General features: G+C 30.9%; 1 protein-coding gene across 1 annotated transcript; it reads right to left on the minus strand.

Moving 5' to 3' along the window:
* Nucleotides 1-6822: 6822 nt before the first annotated feature.
* Nucleotides 6823-20997, minus strand: LOC121127753 (nose resistant to fluoxetine protein 6). Its single transcript, XM_040723236.2, has 13 exons — nt 20846-20997; nt 18182-18493; nt 17783-17999; nt 17667-17694; nt 15358-15542; nt 11205-11390; nt 10626-10886; nt 10398-10554; nt 8681-8874; nt 8476-8620; nt 8223-8424; nt 7277-7419; nt 6823-7208 (listed from the first exon to the last, which is right to left on the minus strand). Exons 1-13 carry the CDS (start codon nt 20925-20927, stop codon nt 7080-7082), a joined length of 2241 nt encoding a protein of 746 aa, XP_040579170.1. The 5' UTR covers nt 20928-20997; the 3' UTR covers nt 6823-7079.
* Between the last annotated feature and the right edge of the window lie 385 nt (nt 20998-21382).

The raw sequence follows: 21382 nt of genomic DNA on the forward strand, positions 1-21382 counted from the left end.
CCATTATTTCCATCCATTTGACTTTTTGTTAAGTTATTATGCAATATGAATATATTCACGTATCACGAAGTAGATTTATACTTTGAATGCACTCTAATTTGCACACACGAACGATTGCATAGTCACTAACTCACCAACTGAACTGTTTTAACAAAAGAGCTGAATCATCAAAAGAACTGAACCTTTAAAAGAACTGCTTCACTAAAATAACATCTTGTAATATCCAAAAATACACCCCAGACCACAGGTTGTGCAAGTGAAGTGCTGAGCTCCAAGGTAGTTGAAATTACGCCACCGTCACCTTTCTAGGCATCAAGGACCTCTTCTAATATGCTATAATACACCCCGGCCCACGGGTTGCTTAGGTGAAGTGCTAAGTCCCAAGGCAGGTTAAATTACCCGCCGCCACTTCTTGAGCATCAAGGACCTCCTGTTTTAACATACAAAAATAAACCCCGGCCCACGAGTTGTGCAGGTAAAGTTCTGAGTCCCAAAGTAGTTTAAACTCAACCGCCGTCGTTTTTTTAACCCTCTAGGACATCTTCTAATCTGCTATAGTACATCCCGGCCCATGGGTTGTACAGGTGAAGTGCTGAGCCCCTAGGTAGTTTAAAATTCACCGCTGTACCTAATTTTATCCCATATTTTTAAAGATTGTAAAAATTCAACTGGTTATTCTCCTTTTTCTGTCCCTGCCAATGGTGCAAGAAATGGCCAGGTTCCTCAATTTGTAAAAATGCAAATGTTGGTGGACGGCAAATATATTTGATTGCTTGCAATCAAACAAAGAATAGAAAGAATGCATTTTTCTCAGTATTTGAGTGTGGTGACGGCATCTTTCCTTCCATTGAGAGGTTGCAGGGTATTGTAATGTATTTGATGTTTAGATAGGAGGAAAAGAGCGCCAAACGGTAGATAATAAAGGAAGATTCAATACTAAAGACGTGTAGTTATTTTCTAAAGACGGGGACTTATTCCTAATGTAGTAGAACCTAAAATTGGGGGAAGTGGTTACCTACGGCTGATATAATAGGAAGAATTGAAGCAGATTTGAGTTTAAGTGAAGAGGATGTCGAGGTTACAGTCGTGGATATTAAGGACCCCCAATTCATTACTACGAGACCGGAAGTTTGGTTTATATTATTTGAAAACTACTTCTAAAAGTCCAATATCACTAAGGACGCTGCTATTTTTGGTCATGTTTTAGCGGTAGCTTTGCCTTCATCAGTTGATTTGAGGCTCCGTGAGGAATATTTACTCTGCAATTCCTACGAGCGTTTTAAAAAAGCTATGTAACAGCAGTTTCAAAAATTAAACACCGAGCTTTTTGGAGAGCTATCTGAGCTGAAGTCGATTGTAGGGAAGGCATCAGAATACCTGGAGGAGTTAAGGCTTATAGGTAAAGAGCTAAGTGTGTCTGAAAATATAATAAAGCACAAGTTCTTTACAGCATTGCCGGATGGCATTAAAATGGTCATCCCGTCACAAGTAATTCTACCCATCAAAGCTATGTATGTGTCTGCTATTGGAGGAGTCAGTCTTAAGAAGCATAGGACCCAGCGTCTGGGACTGGCGCCTTTTAGCCCCAGTCACCGTTTCGTTGTCTATCGGACACATATATTTTGGGTGTGCAAGCCAGAGCACGCAGGACTTGGTGTCACTGGCCTGAAAAAAACTGGAGTTATTTTAGGCCATCTAGCCGATCATCCTCCCCGAATAGATTCCAGTGAAACTGAGAGGGCAATTTCCTATAGCGACAAGTGGTTTGCCGTTAATTGAAGTCGCTACTCAATCCAATCTTGTACAAATAACATATTTTTCTCTTATCGATACGGGAGCAACTGTTTCTGTGATTCCGTACAAAAGTGGAGCCTCAATTAAAGTTGCTGGGGAAATAAAATTAAAAGTGGACATATATAAATTAAAACGGGCATACTCTTGGAATTTCATCATGACAGACGTGCCTAGACCAATCAACCGCTTAGACTTTATCAGAAACTATCAATTTACAATAGACTGTGGAAAAGTGCTAATTAAAGACTCTCAGACTGGGCTGATTGCTATTGGAAATCTAGCTAAGAGACAAGAGAGGCACTCATTCCACATAAACGTGGAAGTTTCTGACCCTCTTGTAGATAAACTCTTTAAAGAATTTTCAGGTCTTGTGTCCCTAAAGTAACCTACTGAAATTTCTAGTGAAATTCAAGATTCAATTGATACTGGGAATAGTGCATCTTCTGCTGATAGAGTGAGAAAGTTCTCCTGTGAAATAATTAAAATCTGCAAAGAAACTCTATATAATCTGTTAGAAGCAGGTATAATTACACCATCCAAATCTCCATGGGCATTTCCTCTTCATTTCGTCCCTAAAAAGGAAAACGGAGCTTGGAGAACAGTCGGAGATTATACTACATAAATTAAATGCGGAAGAAGCTTTAACATCCTTCAATTATGTCAATAAGGCTCTTCAAGAGGATACATCTCTCATTCTTAAGCCCTCATGAGTAAATATCTCATGGGGATACCGATCCATCGTTTTACGCTTTAGCAGCAGCTCTTCACCAACTCTTTAAAGGTCTACCTGTTCCAGTATGATTATATTCCAAGAAACTTAGTGAGGCTCATAGGAAGTATTCCTTATATGATTGTGAATTCCTTGAAGTATATTTGAGTGTTTTACATTCTAGACATATAATTGATGTCAATGTGTCACAATTTTCACACACCATCGTCTATTGGCAGACACTTTTCGAAGCTCTAAGGAAACGAAATCTGATCAACAGCAAAGGGAGCTGAGTGTAATTACTGAATATGTGCAATACATCAAGGAAAATTATCATGTGGTCCCAGATTGTCTTTCTTGTCCAGTATCAAGTATAGGTAGTATTCAATTCATTAAGTGTTCAATTCATTTCACTCGATATCCAATCCTGGTTCGAAGGCTTCTGTCAGTTATCAAATCGAGATAATTTTGGGCTTAAATGGATCAACAAATAAAAGAGTGGGTCACACTATGAGAGTGTTGCCAGAAATATGAAGTCGATAGACACGCAAAAGTTGTATTGAAATTAGTTTTAGGTTTTAGACAGTGTACATCGACATCGTAGGACCTCTACCTATGTGCCTAGTTCCTGGACAATCATCATCGAAGCCGTTTCGATATTTATTATATGGTAACGATAAAGCAACCTGATGGATGGAAGCAGTTCTGTTGATTAATATCGAAGCTAAGACGATCGCACATATGTTTGTGTGAGTCTGGGTCTCGCAATTTGGAGTTATTTCTTTCTAATTAGTTACGGAAAGAGGAACCCAGTTTGAATTGGAATTGTTCAAGAGATTATCCTTACTGATTGGGTGTCACAGAATTTGTACCAGGGCATATCACCCTCAAACTAATAGCATGGTAGAGAGGCAACATGGAAGACTAAAGGGAGCAGTTATGATGGAATGCCTAATAATCGCGTCTTTGGAAAAGTCAGATCATTTATCTTACGATCATTTAATTAAATTGACGAAAAGGTTTCATCATATCGATTTTCAAATAATGTCTGAGGGTTTTTGTAATGCATTAAAGAAAACATTCATTCCTTCGGTGCTTGAAGAAGCTGAATTTATATAGATTAGAGGAGATTGAGTCAGGAGACCTCTAGAGGTACCATATATTGGTCTTTCCAAAGTGATATCTAGAACTAGTCATTTTTATGTTGTGGAGCTGAAAATGGGAATAAAGATACCGCCTCTATTGAAGGGCTAAAGCCAGCAAAGGTAACGGTTAAGGAAGTAGTGGAAGAAAGTATTTATAAAAAACCCCTTGTGAGCACAGAGAAAATATCCCAAAAGAAACTTTAGACTTAGAAAGGAAGAGGATGATGATTATGATTAGTCATAAGTGTGTAGTTGTTATCCTGATTTATTGCATTAACTTAGAATTGGATGATTTGTGCAATTATTCTTGTGACTATTTTGTATGATCTTCTACTTAAAGGGGGAGCTATGTGGTGAAGTCATTGGTCATCCCATTGAGAGGTTGCAAGCTATTGTAATATGTTTGGTGTTTAAGTAGGAAGGAAAGAGCGTCATATAGTAGTTAATAAAGAAAGTTTGAATACTTAGTATGTGTAGTTATTTCCGTGAGACGGGTTGTTATTTTTATAGTATTAGAACCTACCATAGCTTGTAAAATAATTAGCTCTTCTTGTTTGTGGAATGTTGCGAATAATATGGATGGGCACGTCTGTTTTCTCTGAGATGAATGTGATGAAAAATATGGTAATAAACTCAGTTATGAATACTTACAGCAGATAATGAAGATTGTCATAACCAGTATAAATGTTCTCAGTAATAATTGCTAAAAAATATGAGTTTAAAAATTTTAATCAACATTAGGCTACGCAATAATCCAAAGGATAATATTTTACGTAAATTGAAAAAAATGTGTGGAAAATAATTTTTCATTGCATATTGAAATATAACTAGAATGGCACTCGGTATAGCGCAAAGGTTTTATTTCGATAAAAACAACCTCTTAATGTGTCATTGGAGACCCTCCCCCTCCCCCCTCAAAAAATAGGGAACATCCTTCATTATTTTATACGTCTACTTGCTAAATTTATGATTGATCTGTTCGACTATTTAGGATTCCGTGTGTGATAACACATAAAAAAGACTTTTAAATATAAATAAGATAAGAAAAATGACTCATGTGGGAAAATGAAAAAATGACGTCTTTATTTTACGTATCTAGAGGTTTCATGACGTGTGCAACTTACATAGTTATATAGTTAGTTATAGTTATAGATTATATTCAAGTATAGTCGACACCACAAGTGGACAAAAAGTTATCACGTAGCCAACGATATTTAGACATAATATAAATGCCGCAGACTTTGTTTTACCACTTGGTCTATAGGAGGGGGTTCAGATAAATTGTTTTACATTGATATATGTATTATTGATTTTTAGTCTTTGGCATTCTCATAAAGGAATATATATGCTATTTTTAAAAAAAATACAAATTTTTTAAGTTTTTTGATTAAATAGCAAATTGTACCTTTTCCAAAGAAAAATTGCCATAAAGTACACTTGTATATATGGAATACTAATTCTATAGTTGTGAGGAATTGGGTAACTGACAATTTTGATTTTAGGCCTTTTTTCTGTTTCTTTTCTATGGAGAAAAAGTTGCGTGATATAATAGAAGTAATGACGTCATAATAGTAGGGCACAAATTCACATAAAGAAATCGTCTAGTTTGTGTATGATTGATCATACTTAGTGTATTCATTTTTATCATATTGACTTTAATAAATTCATGGCTTTGAATATTCTGCTTGTAGGTCATTAAAACTACAACATTGTACCTATCTATGTATGTATATGGTGATAATACTCATAACATACATACTTAATTCTGTCAATAAAAATATACAATGAACAACTGTTATTTAATTTAAGTTTTACATATATTGCTTATAATTTTGATGAAAATGTGATTCTTCTTCAAGGACACCAACACTAGATAGCAAATATTTGACTTGATGTGTTCCCTTTACAAATTAAGCGGGAAGTTACGATTTAGTAACATTGGACCGTGTTTGTTCATTATTGTATTTTAGTGACTACAAGAGAGAAAGAATAAATGCATAGTTGAGACAGCTGTTAACATCAATCATTAAATTCAATGTGTTTATTATTTTTCCTTCATTGATTTTTTTGTAATTGTTTCACTTTTATGACCTCACAAATAATATTGAAGTAAAATAACTACAGTCAACAAGTAACTCTATTATGTATCCAATCTTTCTCTTTTGTAGTACTTGCTGCAATGTACAAATTTTATATTCACACATCTGTATAGCAATAAAATATAAATATTGAGTGTAAAACACTTTGCCTTAAAATATGAAGATGAATAAAGGTACTTGTGACATTTTTTTAAATAAGTTGAAAATCCAATATTTGAAATCAATTTATACATATTATGTATAGTCAGTTGCTTTTAATAAGAAAAAGTAAAAAACACCTGAAAGAAGTATACGTCGTATATTATTGAAAAAATTATATAATTTTATAAATTATATAAAAATTATTGTATGGTAGAAATAATTATCATGAGAAAAAGTTATAAAAAAAGTATTAAATTTATCCATGAATAGTTGTTCATTTTTTTGCGAACGACGGTCATAATGATCTGGATAATATCATTTTTTATTCTTTTATAGATGAAAAGTACTTTAAAAATTGATATTTGTTGCTTTATTACTAGGATTTAATTAAAAATAACAAGCCTGAACGCGGAAGGATACTTTTTTTTTTTTTGAGAAACTTTTTGTTAAAACATTTGTTAAAAGAGTAGTTAGATAATTAATAGATGTACAAAATTTGAAACTTTTAGATCATTCTTTTATTTAATAGAAAGAATTGTCTTTTTACATAATTGGACAACACCTTTTTCGAACTTTTTTAAAGGCGTACTATATTTTTATGTTCTCTGCTGCAATAACAATAGTCAAGATATACGTGTACAGATTTAGAGACATATAGATCGATTTTTAATGAAAAAATCCAACACCACTCCGTACTTTATTTTATAAAAATATAAGATTTGAAATGTATTTTCTAAAACGAACTAAATTGGAGCTGTATTTTTAAAAAAATATTATTAAAGAAACATTTATCTTTGGCCCAGACCCCCCCCTTACATTTAAAATGTATTGGTTTGCTGTAAGTTTTATGTTGAGCCGTTTATAAGATCAGATCTTAATATAATTTACAACAATACGAATGATGAAAATGAATGAAACCGACATAGTGGAACACTTTAGCCATAATTATTTATTTACCATGTATTGAATAGTTATTGTATACATATATTTCTTTGACTAAAAAACATCCTAATTTGTTCCTTATTTGTAAAAACGATTAGAATAGCAAATAATTCGTCATCAAATTTTTTCTCATACTTAATCACATATTTACAAAATCATATATAATATTTTTTCAGCTATGTCAATAAACTGATACGATATAATAAAGGATTGTTTTATAGTTTTCTTCAGTTCAAGTGTAAAGATATTTTAAGCTGCCTCTTTATTTTTCTTAGGTTGCTGCAAGATTAAAATTTGCAAAAAGGGCTCTACACATATAGCATGTACTAAAACTGAGAAGAACAACGATATACAAACTATTGCATTGCAATATTGCCCCTAAAAAGAAAAGAAGGAGTATGCTTCCATATTAAAACAAACATGCAAATTATTTGAGAGTTATTTACCATGACAATTCCATTAAACTCATAACTTGACAAAGTAGTTCTTAGAACTATATCTATGATCACATTATGTATGAGGTAAAGAGACGTCATTGTACGTGAAAAGACGAGGAAGGGTCCCCATGCCAATATCTTATTGAAAACACCTACAGGTAATAGATTATAAAAATTCAATTATGTATAGTTAGGTATATGTATGTTGTACATGACTTTACAGATAAATTGGGAATTTATTCTCGGAAAATTATAATATTTAATGCAGGGCCATTTATTAATCAAATCTAATGAACATTTGCGAAGGTGTTGACAATCAATTTTTGTTTTGATTCAATCGATGAGACATCCTTCAGCTTCAATAACCTTTGTGATCCTTAGTATGAATCGTGCTTCAGCCTTGATTACTCGATCAGCAGGGATAATTCTGCAGTTCTTGGTTATGTTAGCCTTTAGTGATCTAACACTGATGTTGGAGCGTTTGTTGGCTTTTTTTAAGGATGCCCCACATATACACTACTCGAGAATGTTGAAATATTCATTATTTCTAAGCCAGATTTCAGCTTTTACGAAAAACGGAACCTGTTGATCTTAATTTCAACCTCGATGCAATGTGTTGGCAGTATTTTGGGACTAAAAAACTTGTGGGACTTCAGTCAGATTAAGACACTTACATTTTGTCGATTAATTTATGTATCCACCCCAAACTTTTTCTCATTGACAAACACAATGGTTTTAGAAGCCCTCTTGTGCTTCAAGTAGTTCAAAAGCTTTGGGCAGCCATCAGTTCCTATTGTCTTCTTTGTAAACAAAGTCTCATATGAAAGATAATTCAACCAGTCACATAAGAACATTTTTTAGCGCAAAATTCAAAGGGGAGACGAGATATAGCAATTTAAAAAATTACCATTTTATCTGCAATCCTATGTACAATTTATTATATTTAGATTCGTACCACCGTATCCAAAATGGCATGACATAACTATCCAACTTATGGCAGCACTCCAGATCAGTTTGTTAACCAGAGTATAGAGTACAGATTCAGTTATTGTCCAAATGTGCTTACCATAAACTGTATCGTTCGTAAATAGAATCGAACTACTCATACAAAACCCAATCATCAAAAACGATAATAACCACATACCTATATTAAAAACCTACAAAAATCTTACTAGTAAAGAAAAAATTGCTTATTTGTAATAATATACTCTGGATAGCTTAATTGGTGATTCTACATGACGAAATGAAATGTGACCAACGAGTATTCCGACTAAGAAAGGTTGGATTAATGAAATAGGTAGTCGGTAGAAGTTTTCTGGAGTGATCAAGTAGCTTTTGGTTTGTTTTTCATAGCTGGAACATATGGTAATTGATTATGATATGAGTATATGTATAAACTTTAAATTATACTACCTTGAAGATAGGAATAAGGGAGGTAAATTGAAGAAAAAAATTAGAGCTTCATAAAAGAAATAAGATAGGAGGAGAAGTGCAATAGATATCATGAAACCCAATTTAGGACGTTTCCAAATCGAATAACCAAGAAGTGGAGTTAATATACAAAGTTGCATTAAACAGGATATAAACCAAGTGTAACTCATTTCATCCTATAAATGTAATTAGTTGATTTTATCTATAATTTTCCTAAATATTATAGAATTGAAAATTCATCCTTGATAAGTATATAGAGTCTGTTAGATAAATCTAGACTATTTTAAAAACGTATTTAAATCCCAATGTAGGCAAATAATTCACAAATATTATACCTATTATATAGATATAGATCTAAACATTCCGTTTATTTAATTTCATCAACTTCAGTAGTAATTATTCACTCGATATGAGACCAAAAAGATTTAAAAGTACTAACTAAATTTCATAAAAATATGGTGTAAATATCACGGCTCCCAATGACATGATTAAGGCTGGAAACTTTACTAACATCCTTTCCATCTTTTTCATTCTAGACCTTTTAAAATTGAAGTCTTAGGATAACCCAGCAAGTCTTGATTGTACTAGGTCAGTAACCTGCATGAGCTAACTTAACCATTATATATTTATATTTTTTTCATATCTAAATTGATTGTTTATTTGATATAATATAACAAATATGTTTTCAGATACCCTAACTTACACTTTAAAAAATATCTTGCTAATTTGCTTCAGATTTTATATTTGATTGGTTTTAAAATAGTCTGGACTGATCTAATTGGCCCTTTACAACTAATTACTATGAACCAGAGCTGTTGAGATTTACGAATTTAACGTTGCCGTTTAATAGGACTGAAGTGCAACTGGAGCCTAAGTTGTGAGAACAGACAGTCTGCCATTCTCAATATTAAAATTCAATTATATAAAAAAATAAGTGGCACTTAAGTAAAAAGTGACAATAATTAATTTGAAATGTAGGATATTTGTGAGAATGCCCGTTAATTTTTGCCTAAAACCATTTTGACTAGGAAATTTTGGCTCAAAGCCATTTTCCCTCAAGGATATTTTGCCTCAATCTAGAAATCAATGTAGTTTATACGTCGTTATTGTTTATTTTTGGTTTCCTTCTGATTATTTTAAATATTTATTAATATAAAATGCATTAAATGTTTCTTGTCTGTTACAAAAGGATGCAATTATACCTTTGCCTCATATTATGCTTGTTCATCAATCCATGAGTCTTTTTTAGTATGAATAATACATCATGCCTCCTGATAATTACTCATGGAAAAGTGATTACCAATTCTTCAATTTAAATCCTTTCTGTCTTTATTTATTTTTGTTTTTTCTATTATACTTATTTTATTTTATATTTTGTCTCTGATTCGAATTTATTACAAAGCAAGATATTGTTGGTGTATGCATTGAAATTTTGGGGAATGATTTCATCATTTTTTTAATAGACAACAGCCATATAATGCCCTTTATAGTAATAAACGTTTCATATTTTGATTAAATAATTCCAAATGACCCTTAACTTTTACGAAAGATGACCTATAAATCTCATTTATCTATATATTAAGGCAACATATCCTTGAGACGAAATAGCTTTAAGGCAGAATTACTTAGCCCTATTATTGAGTCTCAAGTTGCTGTTTGACTCAAGTACAAGTTTCTTTGTTCTGCTTGGATCCCTTACATTCTTTACGTCCTCAAAAAGGAACCGGAAATTTGATAAGTGTAAAAGTTGATCAACAAGTCCATTGTCATTCACTGGAACATATAATGGCCCTTCAGTAGCATAGGGGACATATATTATCATAATGGAGAACACCATTAGAATGGGCAACGTGAATCTGAAATTTGAAATATACCAATATATGTACATGAATAAATTAACAAATAAGTTAATGAAGTAGGAGCTTACTTTAAGTAATGTTCAATTAAATACTGTCCAAGACTAAATGTTGATTTGCTTAATTTTCTAAAAAAAAGGAAACTAGTTGCAATTCCAAATGCCAAGCATATTGAATCAAAAGGCAAAGAATCATTCAGTATAATGTTGTATAAGAAAGGAGCAGATGACTTCTTTAATTCGATATTCAAGGGTTCCAGTTGATTAATAACATTTCCAGACATAAAAGATTTGATGGTGTTGCTTATAATGATCCATATTAACGACAAGGTTCTAAAACAATATAAATGAATTTAAGGATTCAATAATTTGTGCCCTATACCGAGGCGTCCACAATTGGGATGGGCTACAGCCATCCAGCCCCCTCAATATTTTTTTTTTGTTTCCGACTAAGAAAAATTATCACTTTGGAAGAAAAAATGTAATGACAAAACCAAAGTTAAAATTTTTTAGGATTTCTGTTCTAAAAAATAAGGTAATTCTACCCAAATATGGAGTGGAGAATAAATTTTAATTTCGATTTTTTTCCAAAAAATAAGTGCCCATAAAAAAAATATAATCCTGCAGACGCCCCTGCGATATACTACCTACATAATGGCTCCTATTGAAGTTATTTCTTCGGATGTGCCAGGTCTTATCTCTGAACCTACAGTTCTTTTCAAACTTCTATAAAAACTTAAAGTCTTCAGAGGAGCAAAAAAGTTCACATCATTGATCTGAAGTAAATCCAAACACGTTCCAATCAATAGTAGCACCATTACTAATCCCCAGAATAAACTAAAAAGTATATTTTTTGATACAAATCATATATTGTAGACGGTGAATAATGATGCAAAAAGAAACAAAAAAAAATAACGTAAATTTTTTCAGATAGTCCTGTTGATGGCATTTGGAAATACATATAGGTATGTAATTTTAATATAATACTTTTCTATAATAATAAAAAAATAAACATGGGGTATGAGCGCTGATTACTAATATTCGTTTGTGAGAAAGGGACAGAGAATGGCACTTTCTTGTGCCAGGATAATACAACTCCCTGAAGATATTATTATTCATATAAAAAAATATATAAGTATGTTTCTCGCATAGAGCTGTAAAAATTCTCCTGAGCATGCACCATATTTTAAACCACAAGCTGCAGACTGTCACACTACCTTGCTACACAGCAAGTACTATTTGGACGGGTTCCAGAGATGGGAACATTGCAGGGACAAGTGTGTAGACTATGTTTAAAAATAAAATAATACATTCAGAAAAAAAAAATCTAGTCGAGCCCAAAGTCAACATATCAAATAAGTGTGAAACTATAGAGTATCGGTTTTATAGAATTCTATTCACCGCATCTTGTCACATTTAGTCTTATCTTAATTTTGTCAAGAAGGTAAGAGTTTTCTATTAGGTAAATGAATAATTAATTCAATTTTTTTTTGTACAGTCATCATTACACAAAAAAAGTGTTGGCAAATATATATTATTCACTCCTAAGTGAGGAAATTAACAATGGTGCAAGCAAGTAGCTATATCCATAATGACTTATTTGACCCCTCTTAATTCACGTTGTGACTCTTTAACTGGTAGAAACAAGTCTTAACTTTTATATGCAATAAGAATCAACATATATTATTATTATAATTTTTTTTTAAAATATAAGATTGAAAAATTATTCTTTAATATTCTACTAATCACAACATACATTTTGAGCAAGACCACTTCAGATGCTCTATAATAATCAAATCATAATCCCCATAGTAATTAAAATACTGATCTATTAAGAATTTGACACATCCAATAATTCTCCCCCCTCCCATCCCAAATATCAGAAAAATAAATTATTGTAGTTATTTTGAAGGAATTAAAGGTAATTACAAGAGCTGGGCAGCCTAACATTTCTTCATATTACGTATCCTTACCTCCGTACCGAGAGTTCGTGTGGTTCTATATCTGTACCTTCGTATCCTTTTTTCAGATAGGTCTTGCGTATTGCGTATATCTACACCTCTTTATCATTTTTTCAGATAGTAGGTTCCCCCATATAATATTAATACTAGAAGCCTGTATGTGAAATCTCCAGCGTGCCGGCTACAAATGTGTTAAAAGAACTGAAAAATTACCAAAATGACATAACATTGATCAAAAGGCCATTTGTCATATTTTTATGTACAAAGGCTTGCACCTTCACTTACAAATTTCTAATATTATATGGTTCCCCCCTCTTTTTATCAGTGATGTGTCGGGATTCAATTTGGGCCGTGGAGCTACTCGACGAGTTTTACTAAATAAAAATCATATACAGAAGCTCTAAAAAACTTATGACCGTTCACTACTTTTTATTTGTTAGATGTTTCGAGATATTAAACTAATACAGATATAAAGAAGTACAATTTAATAAATAAAATGCAATATTTATAGGTTTGATACGGACTTAATCTCACTTTAGTGTATTCGTACTATTTTTTCAAATGATTCAGTATCCGTATCATATTTTTTCTCTGCATCGATAAAGAGGTATGGATGAGTGCTTTTGATACAGAACAGCCAGGCAGACTTTGGTAATTAAAGATGTCTTAAATTATGCTAATAAGCGTCAATGAGATTAATTTAGGTGAGAGAAGAAATGGAACATTCACAATTCATTTGTCTTGTAAAGTAATTATTTAATCTTGTCTTTTAGAAGATTAATAAAAGTATTGGTAGTCATGAATAGCTATTATTATCTCATTCAATCTCTATATAATTAACCAATTTAATGGATTCGTCAATATATCGGCGAACGTTAATGTAAAGTTCCATAATGTAAGAGCAAAATTACTATGAAACAAATTATTTTTTACAACTTAAAAAAATAACATGTTACTACAAGACTTTCCACAGATGCGTTTTTTATCATTCAGGTGCCTATTATGTAATTAATTTACATTTGTTCACTTTGTTTTAGACCCACCTCATGGCATTACCTAGCTAACGCAAAAATACCCTATACATTTTGTTGTCAGCAGTTGATTCCCTCTTCTCCCTTCATACGTCATGTATATTTCATAACTAATTATTTTTGATAAATACACAAAGTAATAAGTTATTCTATACTTATGCTCCGTTTCAAAACCAACAAGAATACAATTTCTTGTTGATCCCTTGTCTCTTATACAATAATTAATATAATAATGAAGAAATTTTGAATATTTCTTCATAGTAACAATATAATAAATAACCATTAACTACTCATAACTACTCTTTCAATAAAACATTACTAAGTAATATTGTAATACAGTATCGAATAAAATACTCTGTAAATTTTAATAATATATAATTTACTTTAAAAATGGCGAAGAAAGAATATAACAGTGATAGTCTAGGAGTATATAAATTATAGTTGATATGATTGACTTATTTGTGTAACTACCAGATTTTTTTCTGTTTCTTGATGGGAAAAAGGTTGCATGATACAGTAAAAGTAAGGACGTGACCTATATAGCTAAAATAAAATTTATGGCTATGCAACTGTTTTACATTTACAAATTCTATTTCGTGTATTTAATTCTTACAATAACAACTGAATTACTTTGTCACAAATATACTATTTTTGATTATGAAAAAAATCATTCTATTAAACGTTTTTTTTTCCATTATGATGGTACAAATTTGATGTTAAATTTAAAAAAATCATATACGGCAGATTTTTAAGCTGTTTTTCATTCAGATGTTTTAAACGGATAATTATTTTATAAGAAAAGATGCAAAATTAAATTGGCAACACATTTTAGTTTATAGCAGAGCATGATTAATTCATTATGTAATTACTTATTGACGATTTCTAAAAAAAAATCTTAAAGATGTTGGGTTTTCCTTAATAAATACGGTTTCAATTACCCGATGTAGAGAAACTGCACCCATTTATAATTCTTGGATGACACCAAATCTGTTGCCACCAATTTTGCTTCTCTTGCATAATTATCTGTGGAGTTATTCGCGTTCTGAAAATTTTGCAAATTATGATAATGAATTAAAAAAATCATTATTTATTTTCATAAGTCGCACTCAAAATATACTAAGAAGCGTATGGGCAATTCCTTCAAATCATTTTTTACCAATATTTATTATCGACGGCAAACTACTTTAACGCATGTCTTTATTTCTATATAAAACTTTAGAATCTCGACTATTTTATATTTTTATGAGATATGACGTATTTCATCGTGTGTAGACACTTTGCTGAAAGCCACTTCACGGAAAGCTATTTTGGCGAAACAACAGTTTGCCGAACAAAATCATAGATATATTTGATAATGATTCATGCTGCAGTAATAGTCAATTATTGAAATGATTAAATGTTCATTAATTATTATTTATAGTATCTTTCTCTATAATTCTCAAGATATATTAGTCATTGAACGAGAAACGTATACAACACAAGGAGCACAGTTCACGGCAAAACCATACTGATGACTGCAGTCGCGTCCAGTTCAGTACTAAAACTTATAAAGTTCGGTCATTGATGATGACACTGAACTTGATTTATTCATTTTGTTATCATTTCTACTACTGCCAGTTTTAAGGACCGACTTGTCTCAAGGACTTGTTCTAAGACTGCACTAGACCGAATAAATAAGGATTAACTCATCAATTTTCGTATTATTGCAAATGAATAATCATCAAATATATTGATTATTTTTTTTGGTAAAGTCTTCATTCGGCAAAGAATCCTAGATCCGAATTTTATAAATGATTAACATTACTTAATTACCTCAATGGTACACCAAATGATGACTCCTTTATTGGTTCTTCACAGTTGAGAATCTCAACTTGGACTTCTCTCAAAATTCTAAAGATAAAGTCATAATTTTTCTTTACATCATCAGGACTACAAGCTCTGGGAATACAAATCGACCATTCAATATTCATTGCACTCAAAATCCCTCCAATGTTTGCCTAGAATATACAAAGATATGTATTTGTTGTAAAAACTGTTTCTTTTGGAGATTATTTATGAAAGTTGAGTATATATAATATATTTCATTAAAATTTATATCAAATTTGTAATTCAGATAAAATTTAATCGTACTAAATCAAATCCGAGTATATACTATTGTTTTTATACATTTATTTACAATATTAAATATTCTGATCGTATCTTTAGTATAAGCTGTATTTAATTTAAATGTAGGGTTGGCAAAACTCCTCCCCAGACTTTAACCCCTCGACTATGTCATGAGATGTAGTTTAGAAGATAGCCTATCTAACCCCTCACCGGAAGTCAGATGACCTCCGACGAGCAGTAGTGGGCATCCATATTGAACCTTCATCAAGAAGTGCCGTAGGGCCTTTAGGCCAAGTTGGAGGCTATGACAGCAGCCAAGGTAAATCATTTTGAAAAATAGAAAGACATATCAATAAAGAAGACTATGTAAATCCTCAATATTGTACTCCTTTTCATTTTTGCTAAAGTTTGTCCTATTTGTTTGGTATCAAAAAGTGCACGATTTTACCTCACACACTGTATACATGAAACACCCATTTTTGTTTTGGAGCAATTGTTATGAAAGGAAGGATGAAATTGGATTAAAATAATCGTGTTATGAATGTCTTGATTTTTTTTATCTATTAATTTTATAATATCAAAATTAGCCCCGGATCAAATTGTATTTTACCCTTTATGGTCGAAATGAAGATATAATCTAGGAAAATAATTATTAATTATCTTATGCACTGCTCATATAAGATATGATCTTAACATGATGTCTGGAAACTGTGTAACATATGACTTCCCATTGAAAGTACATAGTATTGTGATATCAAATGAAAAATACCGTCAATCGAAAGAAAATGGACGTCCCAAAGAAAATAAATAAAATAAAGATATATTTAGATATTTATTTTGAATATTTTATGAAAAATTTATTTATTATTTTGTTTGTGCTGAATTGTTTTTATGAAACTTTTGATATCATTTATTTACTAGGTTGGACAATATATAATGTATTTGCTGAAAAAAAAAATATATACCGCTTTTGGTAAATCATAATTAAGGCAATGTTTAATTTGCTTGTAAGACATTAATATATATTAAATGTTAGAACATGATTGGTTCCATATATTTTAATTAGGGTAGGAGGGAAGTAGTTTTAGTAAATAAAAGTTTTTTTAATTCTTCAGTATGATGATTTTTAATGTTGGATTCTGGCTATGATTAGGCAACATCAGCCGCTGTAGGACGTTTTATAATTTTTATGAAAGGCGTCCACAGAGGGACACAAAGAGAAGGAGGGACGAAGGGGGTGTTGTAGCCCCCCTACAAAATAAAATAAAATTGATAAATTTTTATAATTATCTAAAAAAAATCAAATATTAAAATTTTCTACAGAATCAATTAAATTTGTCTCTCCTAATAAAAAGTTTTAATTTAGCTTCTTCTAAAAAAATCAACTTCTAAATCCCCTCCCAAAAAAAAAATAAAAAAATCCTGCACTTTCAAGATCGGAGATTTATGTGTAATTATTAAGTTTGTGTTCAACGTCACGAATCTTTTTAATATTTTTAAGTAATAATTCATTTTTTCTCGTTGCAGAAGCAATTGGACAGCAAAAACTTGGAAAAAGGTTAAAATAAAAAGGTTTAAGGAATTTAACCCCACAAGCTATAAGCCATTAAAATATGTTTAGCCGATTTCTTAGCCATTTTTTGTTGAAACTAGTCGATTTTGCTAAATCCTATATGTATCACTGTTCCCAAAAGTTGGAGCATTCTTCATCTAATTACAGGCAATTGTTTAGAACTTAGCAAAAACTAATTCAAGTTTAAACAGTCAATATTCCGAATATTAATACGAGATAAGTATAGTAGAAAAATTGAGAGCTGACTCAATTTTATATTGGTGGCGTAATGCCATGTTAAAAACGACTAAATTTATATAAAATAAGTTTAATTTAATGCATTATAAAATTATTATTGGTGTTAATGTTGGAAAATTAAAATATTGAGAAAACCTTTCGTATTCTTTTTAAGAATTGTGTGTTTGATTAATAATAATCATTAATTATTTGTAACATTACTCACCTTGATTGTTTTCTTTTCTTCATTTTTTCTGAAATGGAATAACATCATTTTGATATGAAAAGTAAATATTTAATTATCATATAGAATATCTTGCTTAACGTCATATTCTGCCATACTTTTTTAGTCCGATTCGACAATATCTGGCTGGAATAACATCATCAAAATTGTGACATTGAGCACTGTTTCCAATGCCTTTGGTATTTCCATAGGGTATATGAAATTTTCCCTTCTCCACACGACATTTTCTAAGTCCAAGAATATTTTGAACGTAATCACAAAACTCAATAGAATCTCGCAATATTCCATTAGGCAATTTCGAAGAAGCGTCAAGCACTTTTATTTAAGAAAAACAAAGAAATTATAAATAATTTTTATGATTTAAATACATCATTACTATGTGTAAATACAATTATGATCTACGAAGTATATTACTTAGTTAGTATCGGAACATCTTCATTTTTATACGCAACCTCTTACAACTTAATAAAATAATTAAAAACGAGTAGTATAATTACTTGAAATTGCTGGAAAGAATTTTTCACCATCAGGAATAAGGAGTGAATGTAAAAATTGAAAACTGCTACTTCGACATGCACTCCTGACATTCAATAGAGGAGATACCATTGCAAATGCATCAATGGTACTTGTATTTACAAGTACTTTTTCGATGTCCATACCATTTTTTATTTCTGTTTGAACTTTTTCAAAAGCATAATTCGATGTGTTATGTGGTTCAAAGCCTGGTAAGCTAGATAATTGACTAAATAAACTTTTCCTTCCAAAGTGATGATCATATAAAACATCTATTAAATCCAAGAATAGTGGATCTGGAAGTGAAAAATATGCTAATTAGATTACATATATTAGTATAAGCATAATATATTATCAAATACTATTAGAATTGGAACATAAAACATTTTTGAAAAAAGTATTTTTTCAAACTTGTATTAATTAATTTAATTTTCAAAATATTGTGAATAATATTGCTCTTAATAGTCTTAAATTACAAAGATCAAAACGATTAACTAAAATTGTTAACTTCAGTAGCAATATTGATTTGATTTACATTTTTTCCAAGCATAAATTTCTCAAGGTTAAAAGTGGAAATTTTTAAAAATCTGGGATAATGAAATAAATTGTATTTAAAAAAAAAGAAGAAATGTATATTGTTATTTATCAACCTCAAGTGTTTCTTCCTCAATATAATTAAAAATAAATCAATATTGCTGCTATATTACTGTTAAACTAACGTCCGACAAGTCTTGCGTCGGTCTCTGTTTAGGACTGAATACTGTATTGCCGTCCAGTTCAGTCCTAAAACCTATAAAGTCGATCCTTGATTATGTCACCTAACTTTTTTTTTTTACATATATCAGTTCTACTTCTGACAGTTTGATGGATCAACAGTCTAAAGACTGCCCCCAAGGACAAATAGGACCTGTTCTACGATTAAACTGGACTGAGCTGAATAAATAAGAACTGACACAATACTATCACGACTAGCATTTTTATCTACTCTCAATATCGACCGCCTAAAGGGAAATCAAAATTTGAAAAAAAACATATGGTAGCAAATCTTCTGTATTCTTCTTCTTGCCAACCGGTAATTATGATTTATAATAATAGTTTTTAATTATTATATACATTTAATTGATAATCGTACCAATGACTGAATATGAAATGACATAGACTCTAAGCAAAGGCCCTTGATTGGTTTAAGTTAATATAAAAATTCAAATCCTATGTAATACCTTTTTTGAGCAATGCTATTAGAATAAGATTAGGCCACAAGAACATTCTAGGGCAAATACAGAAAATTTATTTAGTAACTCCTACTCTTTATAATGATCCCATTAGGCGCATTTGTTTGGGTAAATATAAAACATTTTAAGTATGAAATGTAGCCATTTAAATTTGTTTCTTTCCATTGAATCCTTATTTATAAACGCTCTATTTAGGTCTTTCAATTATTGTCTATCGTTATATTCCTGTATTTAGGATCCCAATGACGTCATCCGTAATACTTGTAAATTTTCAGTGAGAAATGAAAATCGTTGCTGACTAACCTTAATATAATAATTTTTTTTTGGAGTTATACACAGATCAACATTAATGAAAACAGCTGAATGCAAAATACACTACATCTTTGATTATTTCAAAAAGCGAGCCGTGGAAAGAATAAAATATCCTTTAGTCAATAAAATATAAGCTATTTAAAATTCAAATAAATTCATTTGGCTTAAATACAAATGAAAAATGGAGGTGCTATTCCTTTCCATAAAAAAATCCTTAAAAAATATATAATTTTGCAACTTGGATTTTTGGAACAAAAGCCATATCTAAGAGTCACATACCATTTTGAGATGAATTTCTTCTCTTTTCTCATGTGGGTTACCCCTTCTTCCTTCATCAAAAGTTGTTTCAAACCTTTAAAAACTTTAACAAATCGGATTGAAAATCCTTCAAAACCAGAAATGATATAAATAAAGTTAATAAAAGATTCGTGATCAGTGCGTCAAGTACTACTATATCATTAGATATGTAACTTAAATTTTTTATTTTTAACTTTTTTTATTTTTTCCAAAGTAAGTAAAAACCTGGATATAATCAATCCTGCTTAGCCACATAAGCTTTAATACAATAAATCAGAATCCGCAATTTAAAAGTTCTTAGAATAATAATTCTAAGATTGAATATTTCAACGAATAATGCTAAAAAAAATTAGTCAGTTATTCATTTTATAGGTTAAAACTGTTTCTCCACTCACAAATAATCTGTATTGGGTCCAAAATCTATACTGATCCGTTTTCTACCCGATCTTAGCAACTCAAATTGTAAACTAGAATAGGCACTCGGTAGAGTGCAGAAGCTCCACTTAAAATTAAATTGAGTTATATATCATTTATTCAAAAGTTAAGGTCGATTTTGCATTTTTTATTTTTTGTATACTACCCTGACCTCTCAAAATTTAATGAACTCTTATTTTAATAATTTATAATTTTCATACCAAGTTTCATCAAAACCGATCTGTAACTTTTGCTGTAATCCCGGTAACTAAAAAACAAACAGGGGAAAAAATATAACCTCCGTTCAACTTCGTTAGCAGAGATAACTATGTAGTTGCTTATCGATTGGTTAATAAATCATAAATATACTTCATGAAATGCATGCGACATTACCTTTTAAATTCGTGTTGTACTGAACAGCTGAAGTATGGCATGTTGCTCCTGTCAAGAAGATGAATATCACTTTTAGTAACATATATGACGCTCAAATATTAACTACTAGTCAATTGAAAGATGTGGATGAAACTAAAATGCTTAAAATAAAATATATTGTGTATTTAAGAAAGATAAGAGATGTTCAAATTCAGAGTAATTATTTAGGTGTATGTATATTAGGGTGTCAATGATTTCCCTTTTTTATGAAAGAGTACAGATATGGAGGTTTGGAGGTTATTTTGATACAAAAAGAAGATTGAAAAGTTTGTTCTATTTATATAAAAATTTAGAAGTAACATAGCTCAATAGCCCACTAATCTTTAAATTTTACAGAAAAAAGCCAAACAAAAACAACGTGATTTGGTTTTAAAATCATCCATACACTACACATGAACCTCGACCCAGTCCAGTCCTACTTGTTAGTCCTTAAATAAGTTAAAATCGATCACTCATTATACATTCAGGAGGTTTTTCCTTTTTGTGATTACTCCATTA

This window comes from Lepeophtheirus salmonis, chromosome 13, assembly GCF_016086655.4.
Source record: "Lepeophtheirus salmonis chromosome 13, UVic_Lsal_1.4, whole genome shotgun sequence".
Taxonomy (NCBI): Eukaryota; Metazoa; Arthropoda; class Copepoda; order Siphonostomatoida; family Caligidae; genus Lepeophtheirus; species Lepeophtheirus salmonis.

Excerpts from the sequence above, each read along its gene's own strand:
- LOC121127753 (XM_040723236.2), bottom strand. The coding sequence starts at position 20,927 with ATGTTACTAAAAGTGATATTCATCTTCTTGACAGGAGCAACATGCCAT. Across the intron at positions 15,543-17,666 it reads AAGAAAAGAAAACAATCAAG|GCAAACATTGGAGGGATTTT; the intron begins GTGAGTAATGTT and ends TGTATATTCTAG. Across the intron at positions 10,887-11,204 it reads ACTTCAATAGGAGCCATTAT|AACCTTGTCGTTAATATGGA; the intron begins GTAGGTAGTATA and ends ATATTGTTTTAG.